Source organism: Astatotilapia calliptera, chromosome 3, assembly GCF_964374335.1.
Source record: "Astatotilapia calliptera chromosome 3, fAstCal68.1, whole genome shotgun sequence".
Classification (NCBI taxonomy): Eukaryota; Metazoa; Chordata; class Actinopteri; order Cichliformes; family Cichlidae; genus Astatotilapia; species Astatotilapia calliptera.
The window spans coordinates 45,994,771-46,011,034 of record NC_137424.1 but is presented as its reverse complement, the minus strand read 5'-3'; the positions used below and the strand labels follow the sequence as shown (position 1 = coordinate 46,011,034).

General features: G+C 37.6%; 1 protein-coding gene across 1 annotated transcript in view; it reads right to left on the bottom strand.

The window, feature by feature from the left end:
* LOC113018964 (obscurin-like) overlaps positions 1 to 16,264 on the bottom strand; it is a 76,001-nt gene that overhangs the window by 55,383 nt on the left and 4,354 nt on the right. The window contains exons 2-6 of the mRNA XM_080295383.1: positions 3,559 to 3,765; positions 2,766 to 3,032; positions 2,365 to 2,643; positions 693 to 992; positions 190 to 450 (exon numbers count right to left, since the gene is read on the bottom strand). Coding sequence (XP_080151509.1) covers positions 190 to 450; positions 693 to 992; positions 2,365 to 2,643; positions 2,766 to 3,032; positions 3,559 to 3,765 — 1,314 coding nt within the window. The remainder of the gene's footprint in view (positions 1 to 189; positions 451 to 692; positions 993 to 2,364; positions 2,644 to 2,765; positions 3,033 to 3,558; positions 3,766 to 16,264) is intronic.

Below are 16,264 nucleotides of genomic sequence, written 5' to 3'. Positions count from 1 at the left end.
CTGACAAACAATAATAAGAACAGATTGTACAAATGTTCATCATGAAGATCTGATCTTGTGTATTTAAAAACTGCTGTATGTGTTTTATTTTTCCCACATGAAATGACTTCACATACAGCAAAGCTGGAACAAATGTTCATGTGACGTCTAAATCATCCAAATCCAAGTAGTAAATGTATAATAACATACTCTGTACAGTGATGTTGACTGCACTGCTGAACTCTCCTGATCCAGACTCACACCAGTACACTGCAGTATCTGACTTTGATGTGTTGATGTCACATGTGGATCCAGTCATTCTCCTACAGTCAGAGTACAGTCGGCCGTCCTCAGAGAACTTCCTCACTCTCCACTCAGTGAAGTTTCCCTCACAGGTCAGTGAGACAGAGTCAGAGGTGAAGTGTTGCACTCTGTCAGGACTCACTGTGAGAGACGCTGCTGAATGAACATCTGGAAACAACATGCAGTGAAGAGACAAAGCTCACAGATGTTAGGATTCAAATTATCAGAGTGAACATATTCTTTTGCTTTAATGTTTAAAGGTCAGTGCTAAAAGACGCAATGTTCGTGTAATTCTCACCTTCAATGCTACCCCCCCCCCCCCCCCCCCCCAAGAAAAAAAACAAAATCATCAATTTATATTTTTTTGCTGTTGCATTACTTGGAAAAAAGATAGACAGAATCAAGCTGACCTGCAGACCAGACAAACTTTGGTTGACTGTGATCAGTGTGATACTCTGGGTCTCCTCTTCCAGCTCTGCACACATATCCTGCTGTGTGTGTCTGTCCATGAATGATGTAGGAGTCCTGTGCAGTCCCACTGCCATCAGGTAGCAGCTCATAACTGGAGGATTTCTCTGATAGATCAGGAACAGCTTTATACCAGTAGAAGCTCCATCCTGCAGACGGATGTTCAACCTCACAGTTCAGAGTTACTGAGGCTCCAGGACTCAGCCATGATTGAGACATAGTGAGGACAGGACGGGGTTCATCTGTTCAACAAAGATTTTCTCTCAATCTTTCGTCTCTTAACTCTGAATTCAATGTCACTAAAATGTTGACTCACAAATATTTATGATGAACTTTAAGAGTGAGACTATCTAAACATGTCAAATATCTCAACATGTACTAATAAAAACACATTTTTACAAACTGTTTCTATTTCCAGGTTAAATGAACTATGACTCTACTTACTAAACATTGACCAATTTAGAAAACAATGTGTAATTTTTCTGCATGTGAGACTTCGACTGCCTAGAAAAGTTTTTTTTTTTCAAATCAAAAATAGTTTGAATGCCTCATCTCTGTTTTCTGTTCATTACTGTTTTAATAGTTACAGTGCCGTGAACAACTTCTTTACTTTCTGTCGGAGTGGGAGGAGAGTGTTTGAAAGAGAAGTATGTGTGTGTTTTTAAAGTCGTCTTACTACAAATATTATTAAAAAGTTATTTGAAAAAATCAAGTTCACACACAAAAGCTGACTGGAAGTTATTTTCTATCATTTAACATTTCATTTTAAATGTTGTACACAGCTACTACAACAGCAAAACAAAATGTTAAGCTGATGTTCATCACTTTCATGTATTTGTACAATTTTTAAAATTATAACACATTATTTGTTTTAATTCTTTTATTTATGCAGAGATGGGTGAACTGTTAACTGTTAGTGATCTGAGCCCAGCAGTAAAACTGGGACATCTGAGCTTCTGTTGTTTACCTGTGTTTGTTTGTTTGTTTGTTTGTTTGTTTGTTTGTTTGTTTTATTTTCAAATAAAGTGAGTGTAAAACAGCTGAATCACAGACAGAAACTTATTTTTAAAGAATGAACATAAACACACTTTTCTCCACAAAGTCGTTATCTGTACATATGAGACTTTTTCAGGAAGAAGTTGGAATGAGTTTGATTTGCTTTCATAAAATCACTTTGAGGCTAACATGCAAATCAATGAGTTCAATAGAAATAAAATCAAAAACCTTTCTATCAAACCCACTCGTGTGTGTTTGCTTCAGATTAATTTTAATCTACGCCAGTATTTGATGAGATGATTGAATTACTTTTATTATTTTTTTAAAGAAGTTTCATATTTGTTTTCATTTGTTGAGGGAGTTTGAAGAACTATATTTGTATCCTGTTTCTGTCATTCTTGTCCTCAGGTGATGGAGCAGCAGGTCAGCATTGGCGTCTCTATACCAGCTGAAAGTTCGTGACACAAAGTGGTGACAAACTGTCTACAATGAGGCTACTATCAGCTGCAGCTCTTTGTCTGACTAACAATGTAACATGCTTTGTAGACCATTGAATTCATCCTGTGCTGACCATGATGACATTTGTCAAATGGAGATCACACAACAAACATGACTTACTTGATGCTGACAATGTGAAGGCTTCACTCCACTCTGTTGAAGAATATGAGTCATCTCTGCGTCGACTCTTACACATGTAGTCTTCACTGCTGGACTCAGAAACTCTGAATGTCACATCATTATTGTGTGTCCACTGTGTGGGTGTCCTGGGTCCTCTCCATTCATACTCCCACTCAGTGGTTTCACCTCCTTCCTGCACCTCACATGTCAGAGTGATCGTCTCACCTCTGAATATCTGAGGCCAGTTGGGTTGTTGTTTTACAACAACTTTATTGGAAACTGTTCACACATATTAACAGTTCAGATAAAAACAGAAACATGAAATCAACACAGAAAACTTCACATTGTATGTTTGATAATCATGAGTGAATGTATATTTCAAACTAAATGACTGAACTCACTGGTTTTCTCAATGGTGACATCATCACGTCTATCAGTGTAGTAAACTGGGTTTCCTCTTGTTCCTCTGCAGCTGTAGATTCCTCCTTGAGATACTCTGATATCTCTGTTTTGTTGATCTCTGATTTTACCTTCAGAGGTTGTTTGGGTTCGTCTGAACCACTCATATTTCCATCCATCAGAGCTCTGCACAGAGCAGGTCAGTGTCACACTGCCCCCTGCTGGTATGATTGTTGTTCCTGCTGTCAGTGTGGCCCTGGGTCTATATGCTGTTATGAAAAAGAAGAGAACATAATGCACACCTGATACAATATAAATGTATAAAAGGTTTAAAAAAATCATTTTTTTAAATCACCCCCCCCCCCCCAAATAAAATCTACAAATGTCTTCATTATATATATTTTTTTTTTCTACAGTTTAAGTCACTTTAAATTTTTCTGATTTCTGTCTCAACATGGTGACAGAGCTGCAATAATTCAGGTTGTAGATCTCTAAATAAGCACAGTATGAATGTTTGTCCATTCTCAGGCCTGAAGAAGTCACACTGAATGTAAACTAATGCAGTTCACTGTTGAAGGAAACCCAAAGTTAGGTAAAATGCAAGGATCTTTGCTAAAGTTCCAACACATAAGAAATACAATACTTTCAATGAAACATTTATTAAACACACATTTTTTATAATTCAGATGAGTATTTTAACAGGAATCATCACAGTATTAATCACTGAGGACTTACCTAATACAGTTATAAAGACAGTATTACTGTTCTTTGTATAACGTGACCCCTTCCAATTACCAGAGCACTGATATTCACCACTGTGGCCTGTCGAGCTAATTTTGAATGTGTAGTCTTTGTGTGAACTGTAGGGGACATAGTCTCGACCATCCTTGTTGATTGTGTAATACCAGTCAGTGTCTCTTCCGTCATTCATGTCACACTTGAAGGTAACAGACTCTCCAATGAAATAACTGGACCAGTTGGGTTCAATAGTTAGCACAGCAACTAGAATCCAACACAAACAGACAATCAGACAACAGACAATCTGAAACACTTTATGCTCAATGTTGATTGATTATTAATACTTTATTTATGTAGAGTCATACAGGTTGAGAATAATCTTTGCTAAATAAAAAGGAAGAAATAGAAAAAGTGAAAACTGTTCAGTCACCTTGAGCGTGTCCACTGCAGACGAGCGTACAGAGCACTACAATAAAGACAGAAACTTCAGACATTATCAAACTAAAGACACTCAAATCATGTGAGTGTTTTGTTGATGTTAGATTTGAAATGTAACATAAATAAAACACTGTTGGTAATGATGTGTCTCATTTCTTGATCAATGATGAGTTAATGACCTTCTTAAGGAACAATCCCACCAGGGTTTAAAGTGCAGTCGCTTTCTTACCAAGCGCCTTAAAACACTTGGAGATTTACATCTACTATGATCTGAGTCAGTGCACTAAAATAGAATCCAGTCTACAAACAGACATGGTGATGACAAAACATTAGTGTCCTAAAAACGGTACAGTCCATCCTCTTTGGGCAACAGATGAACGACTGGCTTCCAACAGGGAAATGATCTCCCCAGTATTTCCTTTATGTATTTGACTTTTCAGTACTTATCTCAAAATGTATTTTTGAGATCAATGACATCTCAAAAATTTATGTCATTGACAAATTGCAATGGGTCACTTCTCTCAACAAGAATTTCTCTAGAAGGTGATATATAATATAAGGTGGAAATAATGTACGTGTCTTCAATAGCAAACACCATTAAGCTGAAGTTAAACCTGCCTACTGGGAGTTTAAAAAAAATCTGTATTTATGGCTGGACGAGCTCTAATCTTCCTTTAGGAAGCAATTTTCATTTAGTAAGGAGTAGGATCAGTGTAGTACTCTTTTATACCTTGACTAAGGAAGCACTTTAGTGTTAGTCTGCATTAAAAGGCTGTTTAAATCTAGCACTGGCTTTAATCACTGCCGTTATATGTTTAATCAGTGTCTTCTATGATTGGTTACATTTTATATTAGGATGTCAAAAGCATCAAATTATCACTGATGGAGAAACAAACCTTTGTTAGATAAACTAAACCAGTTCCACTCTGATCTGAGTCAGTGCACTAAAATCTAATCCAGTCTACAAACAACCACGTTGGTAACAAACATGAGTCCTCTGATCACATGACCTGAAATGGTCAAATGACTGATGCTCTGTTCTTCTTACTAAAACATGTTTATGGATCAGTATGAATCAAACAATAGGAGTCAGTGATGTACTCACAGAATAGGCCCAGCTCACAGAGCAAAGTGGCTCCCATCCTCACATCCAGCAGTGACACGTCTGAAAACTTCTACAACTTTCTGTAAAGAGAGAGAGTGAAGCAGCAGCACAGCAGATACCAAAGAGCTGAGAAGGAAACAAAGAGGTTTTAAACTTCTCTCTGCTTCCTTCTTTTTACACAGAAATAACAACTTAACACAGTCTGACCAGATTTTTATGAAAAGGCCTTTAATAAAAAAGACTAAACTGACCAATAACAGACAGACATTAAGTTTCATTACACATATGTGAGCTGACTGAGGGTTAAAGAGGAAATAAGGAAAACAAAAGTCCAAGACTTGTTTTAAGTGTGAAAAACAATTATTTTATTTTAAATGGATCCAGTCTAAAGTTTCAGAGCCTCAGAAATCAACAGCAGCACTGAGACTGGACTCAATGATAAAATAGTTAACGGGAATAAAAATGTTTAATTTACTGCTCTGTGTGCTACATCATCAGGTTAATGAGTTTCTACAGCATTCATATCTTGTCCTTTTTTACAACAGTGTTACATTTTAATGTTTTAAGTTTGATATTATTTAAAGATTTTTAGTCACTATTTAATAATATCTCTGCAGCAGGTGGCACTATGTGTCCCTCCAAACTATCAAAGCGCAGCTGATTCACAGAAGCAGGATTCAGCTTTGAGAGCAGAGTCCTGCAAATGTGTCGACTGTGTAGACTTTTCATTGGGACAAAGAGGGGGAGGGACTTTCACCCACCCAACACATGCTTTCATGCATCCTCTAAGGTCCTGACTGCACGCTGTTTGAAGTTGATGATGTCAGCGTCTGCTGAATGTTCATTGGTTGGCAAGTGTAGCGAAATACAGCAGGAAAGGAAGAAGCACAAAAAACACTTCAAAGGTCAACAATGCACACATGCGAGAGCGTAAATCTGGCGTGCGATGGCTCCTTTATGCATCAAATTGTGCCTCAGGAAGCCAAGACAACACTATGGATATCAACATTGATGCAAATGAGTATCTTCATTCTGTTTTAGTAATGATTAACAACACAGTGTAGATATCTAACCCTACTCTAGACTCTAGTCTCTATATAATAACACTACTCTGATATTTTCTGTCTCTGACATTTCACTGCAGATGTTTGAATTTCTAAAATCTGATTGTCTTTTCTTAGCATTAAAAAGTAAAAATAAAAGTCTAATTATTTATTGAGCATCAAAAAGGAGAGAAAAATAAACATGTCTCACCATCAGCATTAACGTAGAAGAGAGTAATGAAGTAAAGATAAAACATCATTAGGATCAAACTGACAGAAAATCAAACAAAACAAACTAAATTAGGACATTAGTTTTAAGAGTTTAAGAGTATTTTTCTGTCTCTGTGCATAAAAAGTACGTTTGAGACATGAGAAAACATTTTTAAACTTATAGTTATTAAAGTTTAATTTAAAATTTATTAATATGTGACCTTAAAGACAACAACAATGAGTCAAGTGCAACAAGCAGCGATGTATCCAACATGATACTCAGACTAAACTGAACCAAGGAACCAGCCAACATTTGTCTGTAACTTTCATAAACATCACAAATATGCTTTGTTCAAACTCTCACATAAACACTTCAAACCAGTGATACACTCTAATTCTCACACATGAGAAACACTTTCATTAATCAGTGCCATTCAAACAATGTCACAAATGTACTTACACAATAACCCCGTCATGCAGAGCAAAGAGTGCCCCATCCTCACATCCAGCCCTGCTGCACTCTGATCCTCAGCTGATCTCAAACACTTTGACTTTACATCAATAATAAAAAGAGAAGCTGCATTTAATACAGATAAGACCAGAGTGTTTCTTCTGACTGTGGCCTCTCTGTGCTTCCTTTCCTTTTATACAAACCTCAAACAGCTCCTGTAGCTTTGACCACAGCAGTTGTGTGACGTGTTCACATTTCCTGTCCACTGCAAACATGCAGGCTTGCTTCTTGTGTTTGCTTCTTACCTTCTGTTGTTTCAGGTCAGGTGACATATTTTACCAGCTCATAATTGTGTTTTATTCTCAGAGACGTTTATGTGATTTGTGCAGTGTGTTGTCATGACATATGCAGCGAGGTGTTGGACCTCTACACTTCATAAACGCACTAAATAACACAGAAGATCTCTCTGTCCCTCGCTCTGCATCCAGTTATGTCATTTTTCCCAAACTCCCGTTTCTGCTTCCATGTCTGTTTCTTCCCTGGTCTGAGTCTCAGGTCTGTGTTTCTTAGTCTGCATGTTTCCTGTTTTATTTTGACAGTATCACGTTCTGTGTTTAGTTTTGCTTCCAGCTGTGTTTCCACTTCCCTCGTCACCCTTGTGTGATGTGAGTTTTCATTCGTTCATTGGCAGGTCATCTTTTCACCATGGGCCATGTTTCTGCTCATCACGAGTCACATCTCAGGTATTCATGTCATTCATGTTGGTGACGTTTAAGTTTCATGTTCACTGTCTCTAGTGTTAATTCTGTCCAGTTTAATTTACTGTTAACATCGTCCTAGTTTCCTTGCGTTCTTCATTTATATTGTTGGTCCAACCTAAAGTAAACGTCTCAGTTTTTGTTCATTCCTGTCTCGAACATCTGCTCTTGCTCTTACACCACGCACCGGCCACCTGACAAAAAACTTTACACTGTTGTGTATTTTTAACTCCTTGAATGAGCCATGATTATGTTTGAACACTGATTAGTCACAACAACAAGCATCATACTGCACTACTATCATACCTGCATTGCTCTAACTTGCCAAGAACCAACACAAATCCTGTGTTTCCTGTCTTTTTCTGCAACTCAGGAGTGATGCCACGCCCGATTTCCAACTTCCAAGTTCGGAGGTATCTGGAATGCAGCACAATGACCCACTTTTCACACCTTGTCTCATGTCATGACACACATAATTAATAGTGGATTCATGACCCACTTAAGGGACAACTCCCACTATGGTTGTCTGTCTGGGTTCTCTCTGGGTACTCTGGCTTCCTCTCACAGTCCAAAGTCATATATTATTATGTTAACTGGTGATTCAGGTTGTTGCCTGCAGGTGTGAATGTGAACATGAATGGTTGTCTGTCTCTCTATAACCTGTCTAGGTTATCTTTCATATTATGACAGCTACTATAGGCTCCACCCACATTGAGTCCAAAAGGACAGAACAGTGAATACTTTAAAGTGCGGTTACGTTGTGATTGGCTAGTCCCTCCACATGAGCATGTAGTGTGTCTCAGTTTGTCACTCAGGCTATTGTATTAATCATAGTAAAAGCATGAAAACTCAGCCACCATCCTTCATTCTGGTTATGATTAAGGTTTGTTGCAGTATCATCTACACACACTCACCAACATGTTCATGACCAAGTGTTTTAGATTCTTTCACAGCAGGTGTGTTTTTTTCATCGCACCACTTTTCTTTTAGAAAGATAAAATATATTAAGATGTAACTTCCTGTTTTTAGCTTATTTTCAGGTTATATGTAAAAGTTAAGTGCAGAAGTTTCAGTACTTATCAATATTTTAATATTGTAATGCTTCAAGATATGAAAACTAAAAATATCTAAAAACTTGGGGACTCTGTGATACTGCAGAGTCCAGCAGACAGTTTGGAGTCAAACACTGACGTCATCATCACAGGTGTAGGAACCATTTCTGTAACAGCAGCCAAACAGACACATTAGTATCAGTAAGTATAGATGATTTACTGGCTCCTCTGCTGGTTACAAAGCAGTGATTATACTTTGGAGTTTTGTGTTATACTGTGAGGAACTGGCCTGTTTGGAAGTTGCAGTAAGAAGAAAAACATGTCTGTATATGATGTTGTGGACAGAGAGAGTGATGGATGATTTTATTTATTTCAGAGATAAATGAACATTTACAGCACGTCCATGCAGAGACTCTTAAAGACATGAGCGTGAGAAACAAGCTTTTCACCGTTTCTCTTGATGCCCACATGCTTTATTTATTCTTTAGTCCAGCATGTGTCATCACCACAATAAAGCTACTTTTAACCTGTTTTCACACATTGTCATACCTGCACATTTCCACTCTGCTGTGTTGACTTTAAAGAAACAAACCACAGGCTGCATTTCCTCTTATAAGAGTATCTGACTTTCAGCAGATAAAAATAAACCTGTTGGAGAAAAGACTTAACCAACAACTATCTCTTACACACGTAGGCATCACAGTCTGTTCAGAGGAACAAAGATGTTATTCTGTATTGTCTTATTTATGGTTTAATCTTGTATTTTTACTGCTCATTGCTTCTTAAATAAAACAGATCACTGTATATATTTTCAGGTCACGCAAAAGTTTTGCATTTATCAAAAAAAATCTACATTTTTCTCCACCTGGAGGCAAAAACAAAGACAATGTATGGTGTCCAAACCACCAAGTTAACCAGCAGATTAGGAGGAGGAAGCAGAGGGGCGGGGATCAGGAAGGCCAGGTGGTTATCAGCAGAATAGGAAAGAGCAAAAGAATTAAGTGTGGTGTTTATTTTTCCATTAAAAAAAGATTTGTCCACAAGAAAAAGTCTCCACACAACATAAGATAATATCACACATGTTGTGTCACAATATTAGAAATTATGAATCACTTTCAGCCAATTATCAAGAAACGTTTCACCCTTCACAACAACAGAACCAGGATAATAATATAAATCTACAAACAACAAATCTCTGAGTTCATGTTGTTTCTGACTCAGTCGATGTCACAGCTGCTCATTGATCCTGTTCTGTTGCTTCAGGTTTTCCATGTTTGCATGTTGTCAGCTGATCTCAGAACAGCAAACATGACACTGAATATTAATGGTGTGTGAGTGTGTGGTTTAGGGCCTCCACCCTGTGATAATAACTAGGTGTTGAGGTGAGGACTCACTGAAATCAATTTATTTCACATACAGTTAGCAAAATGCAAAATTTCTGCACATAGTGTTATATATATCCACACAACACATGACAGACACTGTGGATTCAAGAGCACTGAGCATATTCAGCAAATAACCACAGATGCATGATGGGATATGATTTTATTTTGTGTAAACTTCTGAACAAGAAACGAGCTGATATGTTTGAGGTGGACAGCTGACTGTAGTTTGTAGCTGCTGAGCTCAGTTCAAAATAGTTAATGGGAAGGAAACACAGAGGCTCCAGTAATGATCAACCCACTGCCTCCTACTGGCCATTCTTGTTATTACACCATTTTAAGAAAAAGTTGCCATATTAATGTTCATTTGTGAGCCCTGAATTTCTCACAGACACACTCGCCTTCATTTTATGCTCATGGCCACCTTTTAATGTCACAGAGGGGTCGATGCTTTCTCTTGATCAATCAAACTGCTGTGAAGAGGTACAAACAAACTGCACAGTGATGTTGGTGCTGACACAGTCCAATCATAACCATTCTGTAAGGATTCACTGATACTCTGTCAAAATGTGACACTCTGTCCTCCTTCACTTAATAGACTCTTAATAGACTCTGGACTTCCAGACCAGCAGGTTTAGGGAAGTCGTTTATGGGGTCACATCTTGACACCCCCCACCACCACACACATACTTACACAACACACAGACAAGGTGCTCTTTGTTTGTATGCATACGTCATATGTTAATGAACCTATGCATACTCATGTAACCTCAATAAAGAGCAGTGTTACGGGGGGAGTGGACGAGAGCGACTGGGATCAAGCGAAGTAACGGCGTTTGTCCAGTTCTCTCCCGTGCACGAGAAACATAAAGAACTTTGCCTGCTTGGTGTTCAATGCTTTTCGCTGTGTGGTTGAATTGTCTTGAACGTTCCAGCAAATAGGTTTATGCTACAAACCTATCAACCTGACACTTTTTATGCCTTCAACTAAGGAAATACTTTATATTTATATTTGACCATTACAGCATGTAGTTGTCAAGTTATTTACTGAACAAAACATTTTTCTCTTCTCTCCACATTTCTGGGGCTCAGATACAAATCATGAGTCATGATTAATCATGATTAATAAACAGCATATTGCAGTTAGAAATGACATTTTAATACACATGTAAGCATCACAGTTTACTTAGAGGAACAAAGAAGTGTTGTGTGATATTATTTCGTAGAAAATGTTGCATTTTTAAAAGCACCACAATTATTTGATGCACATTAAACTGTAAGCGTCATAAAAGACACAAACATCACCTACAGAAAACTCTCTGGTGTGCATCTGCTCTAATAAAACACTCTTCAGCTGAGTTTGTTGCTGCTGATGTGACCAAACAGTGTGAACAGTGACACATGATGGAAGTGCTGCGATGAAATGTAAGAGGACCACATGAAGACTGCAAAAGTAGCACAAGTCACAGAAAAACATGAAACACATTTATCCATTTCTGTAACAATGTCTCCAGTTTAGGGTCACAGAGGGACAGTGGACACTGGGAGGAAGCTGGAGTTCATGGAGGAAACACACACAGATGCAAACTCCACACAGAATCACCTCCACCTGTGATTCAATTAAGTTAGTAAAAAGGCTGCTGAGCATAACGTCAGAGCAGTTGTTACTTCTCATTATGTTGATAACTTTAGTTCATGTTGGAGGGTTTGAAGCTGTTTGAAATGACAATGAGTGTCTTTAAATAAAAGCTCTCTTTCAGTGGATTCACAACACTGAACAGCTGTAACATGTACTCTCAGTCTGACACACAACAACACACTTTATTTAAATCACATTTTTATTAGCAAAGTTACAAAGTGCTTCTCAGAAAGACTTTATAATATATATTACAAATAAAAGAAACAGTTAAAAAAAGCAGACCTACAGAACATTAAAGTCCATTAAAATTATTTTCTAATGGGAGAGAAACAAGCAAAACACACTGAGTGATTCTTTCTGAAGACAATATAAACTCAGGCTATCAGGATCATTGCTTTGAATTCAAAATCTTCTTTTTTTCACTCAAAGTGGTTTCAAGTATTTAATGTATGTTTGCATATCTGTCAGTAACTCACTGCTCCTATTTCCCTTATCCCTAGCAAACTACAAAGAAATGAAGGGTGACTCAAGACTTTTGCACAGTATTGCATAGCTGAATACTGTCGAAAAACAAACAGGACATGACGTACACCTCTGATCTTCAGTGGTTACCATTGTGAGTATTTAACAAAGAAAGAAAAAAAAAAAAAAAAAAAAAAAAAACACTGACCACTTTTAAACCATTTGGAGGAAGACACGTGGTGAGCGATGTTGGTTTCATGGTTTCTGCCACTGAAAGATACTTAACACTGGCATATTATTTTTTACCACATTATATGAGCTGTATCGTTATTTGGTCTTTATCAATATCAACATCAAATTTAGATCTATAGCACATTTATTTAAAAGAAATAAAGTTGACCAAAGTGCTTTACAAATAATTAAGAACAAGAGAAAACAATAGAAAAACAAATACAGATAAATGAGATGAGGTCTTTATGTATGTTAAACGGTTGCCTTTGGTAAAGAAGAGTTTTGTAGTTTGTGACATCAGAAAATGTTGTAATTGTTCCAATGTTGTTTCAGTGATGTAATTGTGATTGCTTACACTTATTGTGATCTTTGATTTGAGACACCTTGATAAGAGACAATGCTTCTAAAAGTGTCTGAATGGAGACTCAGTGTAAGCACATGCTTCACCATGTAAGAGATATTCCTCTAAAGTCTATTAGGGTGCATGCAAAATGGTATAGAACAGATGAAATTGCTTCACCACTCTAGTTGTGGCACCTTCCTTTATTATGATAAACATATTTAAATATTCATTAGTGCACCAAATGCATCACTGGAAATTGTTTTCCAATCTGTATCTCGTGATAGATGTTAAACAAGAGTACTAAGCTGTTTTGTTTGTTGGACATTTAATAATGTAAATGTACGGTATATAAGTGGGTTTTTATTGTTGTCACAAATCCCTTTGAAATGAGTGCTAAAGACTTGGTGCTAAAGGAGAGAGCGATGGTCTTTTCACATCAACACCCAATATTGTATTGCCAGCCACCTGTCATAATGAGAAATTGGTACTTTGTAGATTCATCACAACTAACTCTGCAAAACAAATTACTTAAGAAAATAAAAGATGCATAATGGTTATAGCACATCCAAAGGAGTCTTTGTTACAGTATTTTTATCTCTTTTCTTCTGTTTTGTTTTCAAAATTATACAGTCAAGCACTGATGAAACACTGTGAAGCTTAGAGCATGCCACAGCTGCGAATAAACATTTCTGCTGTGCTGGCAGCAGGCCACCCGAGGCAGATTTGGTACAATGTAGACTTTCTTTAGATACAATAGAATGATTTGAACAAAGAAAATAAAGAAGCAGGATTATAATATGTACATGCACAAACAGTCCAAATCAAGAGTGATTCAAGCACTTGTCTCAATTTCTGTCTGTCCCTTGTATCGTTTTGTGTATGTTTATATCACACATAAGAGGCAGGTGGAAGCCATACATATGATTGCTAACAACAACCAGAACCATGTCTGCAGATGCACTGACAAGATCCAAACCAATCTTTTTAATGTGCAAAAATATGAATATTACTTTGAATGAAATAAATACATAAAATACCCTTGAGTGCATGAGACTGGACTCAACAGATCGGCCTCCTTGAACTACTGTAGAAAACGGTCAGATGATTGTTGTTCATCTGAAGTGACAGACTGCATTCACTGAACAGATGCTGCCCTGGGTTATTACAGGGGACTGTAACACTGTCCTTGCTTTACAGAGCATCTGAAGAATCCACAGCTCTGTATGAGATGTCTTTCTGTTTACATGTGTTAACAAAGCCTGCTAAACGCAAGTAAATCTTCAATAACCCGGGCTCTGTTCTGCACAATGAAAATCAGAACATCTAATCTTTAACTTAATGGATATACCTGGCCAGAAGGAGGGCTTAGTGCCTACCGGTTGAGGAAAATTACACTTGGAATCCAAGAAATAACTAAAAGATAAAAAAGATACCAAAGCAATCAGGCAGAGATTTGATCCGGCCTCATACCATATAGACATTTGGCGTGAATGAGGCTTAATTGCTTACCAAAGATGCGAAAATCGCTCTTAATCTGTGTCCCAGAAACTGTTCCCAAAAGGTCTTTATCTTTATAATCATTCCATGATCTGAACTTGACCACTAATGTAAGTCTGCCCCTTGCATATAAAACAACTGCATCTTTTGGAATACTTGCTAAATATATATTGGGCTGTTTTTTGTTTTGTTTTTAATGCAGAAAACAGGACATTTAAGGAAAATATTGTGAAGATTGGCGTGAAGATTTTTACTGTTTTCTTCAGCAGAGGCTTGAAGGAGCCATGAAGTGTTTTCTTCAGCATTTCCAAAATAACAGAAAGACTTTTCTTCTTTTCTCTCAATACAACATTGCACAACGAAATTTGTGACTCACTCAACCATGTGTCCTCCATCCCCAGCAATGACACTGTTTCAGCTTAAGTCTGCAGGCAGGCGAGAGTAACACATTCCCTCTGCCAGACTCAGATACGAAAAACACTACACACACTGCAGGCAGCAGCATTAATTATAAAATAATACATGAAGTGTTGTGCCTTTGCAAAGATGTAGAAACACCAATGTGCAACATTTCAACACAAGTATAAAAAAGGCATTATTATATAAAACCATTATAATTTTTACTGTCACGTTATCGTCAGCAACATCACCTTCGTTAACTTTCCCAGCAGTTACCTTGTTTTGGAGTTGGAGTTCCACATTGTAAAAAGAAGTCTCTTATGAAGACCCCTCTCACTGACAACACTGAAAACAAAGAAAGGAAACTAGGTCAAGTACTTTCTAAATTGAGACAGTGTGTTTATGCAGACAAATGGTGGAAAGGTAATGTTGAGACACAATTTACACATCAGTCTTTTAAATATTTCAACTTGAGCCAAAAATGTGCCGCTTATCCTGGGGCCTGATCTTGCTTCAACACAGCAAAGAGACAAACGGGAAAAGGAGAGCGAGCGGATTGAACGGAAAAAAAGAAATCGGGGGGTCCACTGTGACTTCAGATGCACTCCTGATTAGTGTGTGTGTTGCTAGCTGCCTTCTGAAAATGTCTATACAGTTGCTGTTAGGCAATATAGCCTTGACGTTATATTACAATAATTTTTCAAGAAACTCTGCATTAGTGACATTTCTGACAATAAAGATAAAAAACTGTACATTTTACCAGTGATTGCAGCTGGCAGGCAGCAGTATTTATTAGTGCAACAAAAATGAAAGGGCATTTTTCATTCTTCTTTCCCAATGAGGTTGTGCCATTGATGATAGACTGCCTAATTCAAAATGTGAATCGACTGCCACAAGGTGCCAGAAGCTTCAGCATTGTAGTGCAAAAGTAGATACACAGCAAAGTCAAATGTAAGCACAAAAGTAGCCTAGGCTGTATTTTCCCTGGAAATCTTAAGTGAAATTATAAAATACCTGCTTATGTCTCTGTTTAAGAAACACTAAAAATTAGGTTCACGTTGCAACTCGTTATGAGCTGCACAATATTTTCATGTAATAAAACACGTTTTTCTGCCTGCCGAGTTTGACTATTTTAACCAGTTGCTTGATGCTCTTCTTTCCCTGTGGGAAAGAAGAGCATCAAGAGTAGTAATTTCCATCCACCGTTTGCTCTTCACATGTCATGCAACTAGCAAGCGCTCCAGTGATGCTTCACTGAGTCATTTGTTTAATTTTGGATCACACATCACCAGCTGCTAGCATTTCTTCTTTGTGTATCTCCACTGCACAATGGTGTGAATTTGCCTCGCGTGGTTTCCACCTCTAGTGGCAACAGTTTCCTTGCATATTTTGCAAAGCACTGCGCTTTGTTATAGGTCCCTTTTTAGCTGTGGTCACGGGGGTGCTGACTGCTTTGGCTCTCAGACATGTCTTGGGTTGTCTAGCTGTTGTGCATCCGATAGAGTAAGCATTAGTGCTGTGCAACACTGCATATTTTGCTCGATTTCACTGATTCCAATACTTTCAACCTATAATAGAAGTTCATGTAGGGGCAAGCAGTTTCTCATGATCTGTACATTCGGAACACCTTTTAATGACCAGCAACTCACCGTGATTTTTACATCCACAATACTAAGTTTCTTCCTTTTATTTCTCAGGTTTTCTTATGTTCTTAAATTCTGTCATCTTGTCTTAAGTTTTTATCTCATTTGAT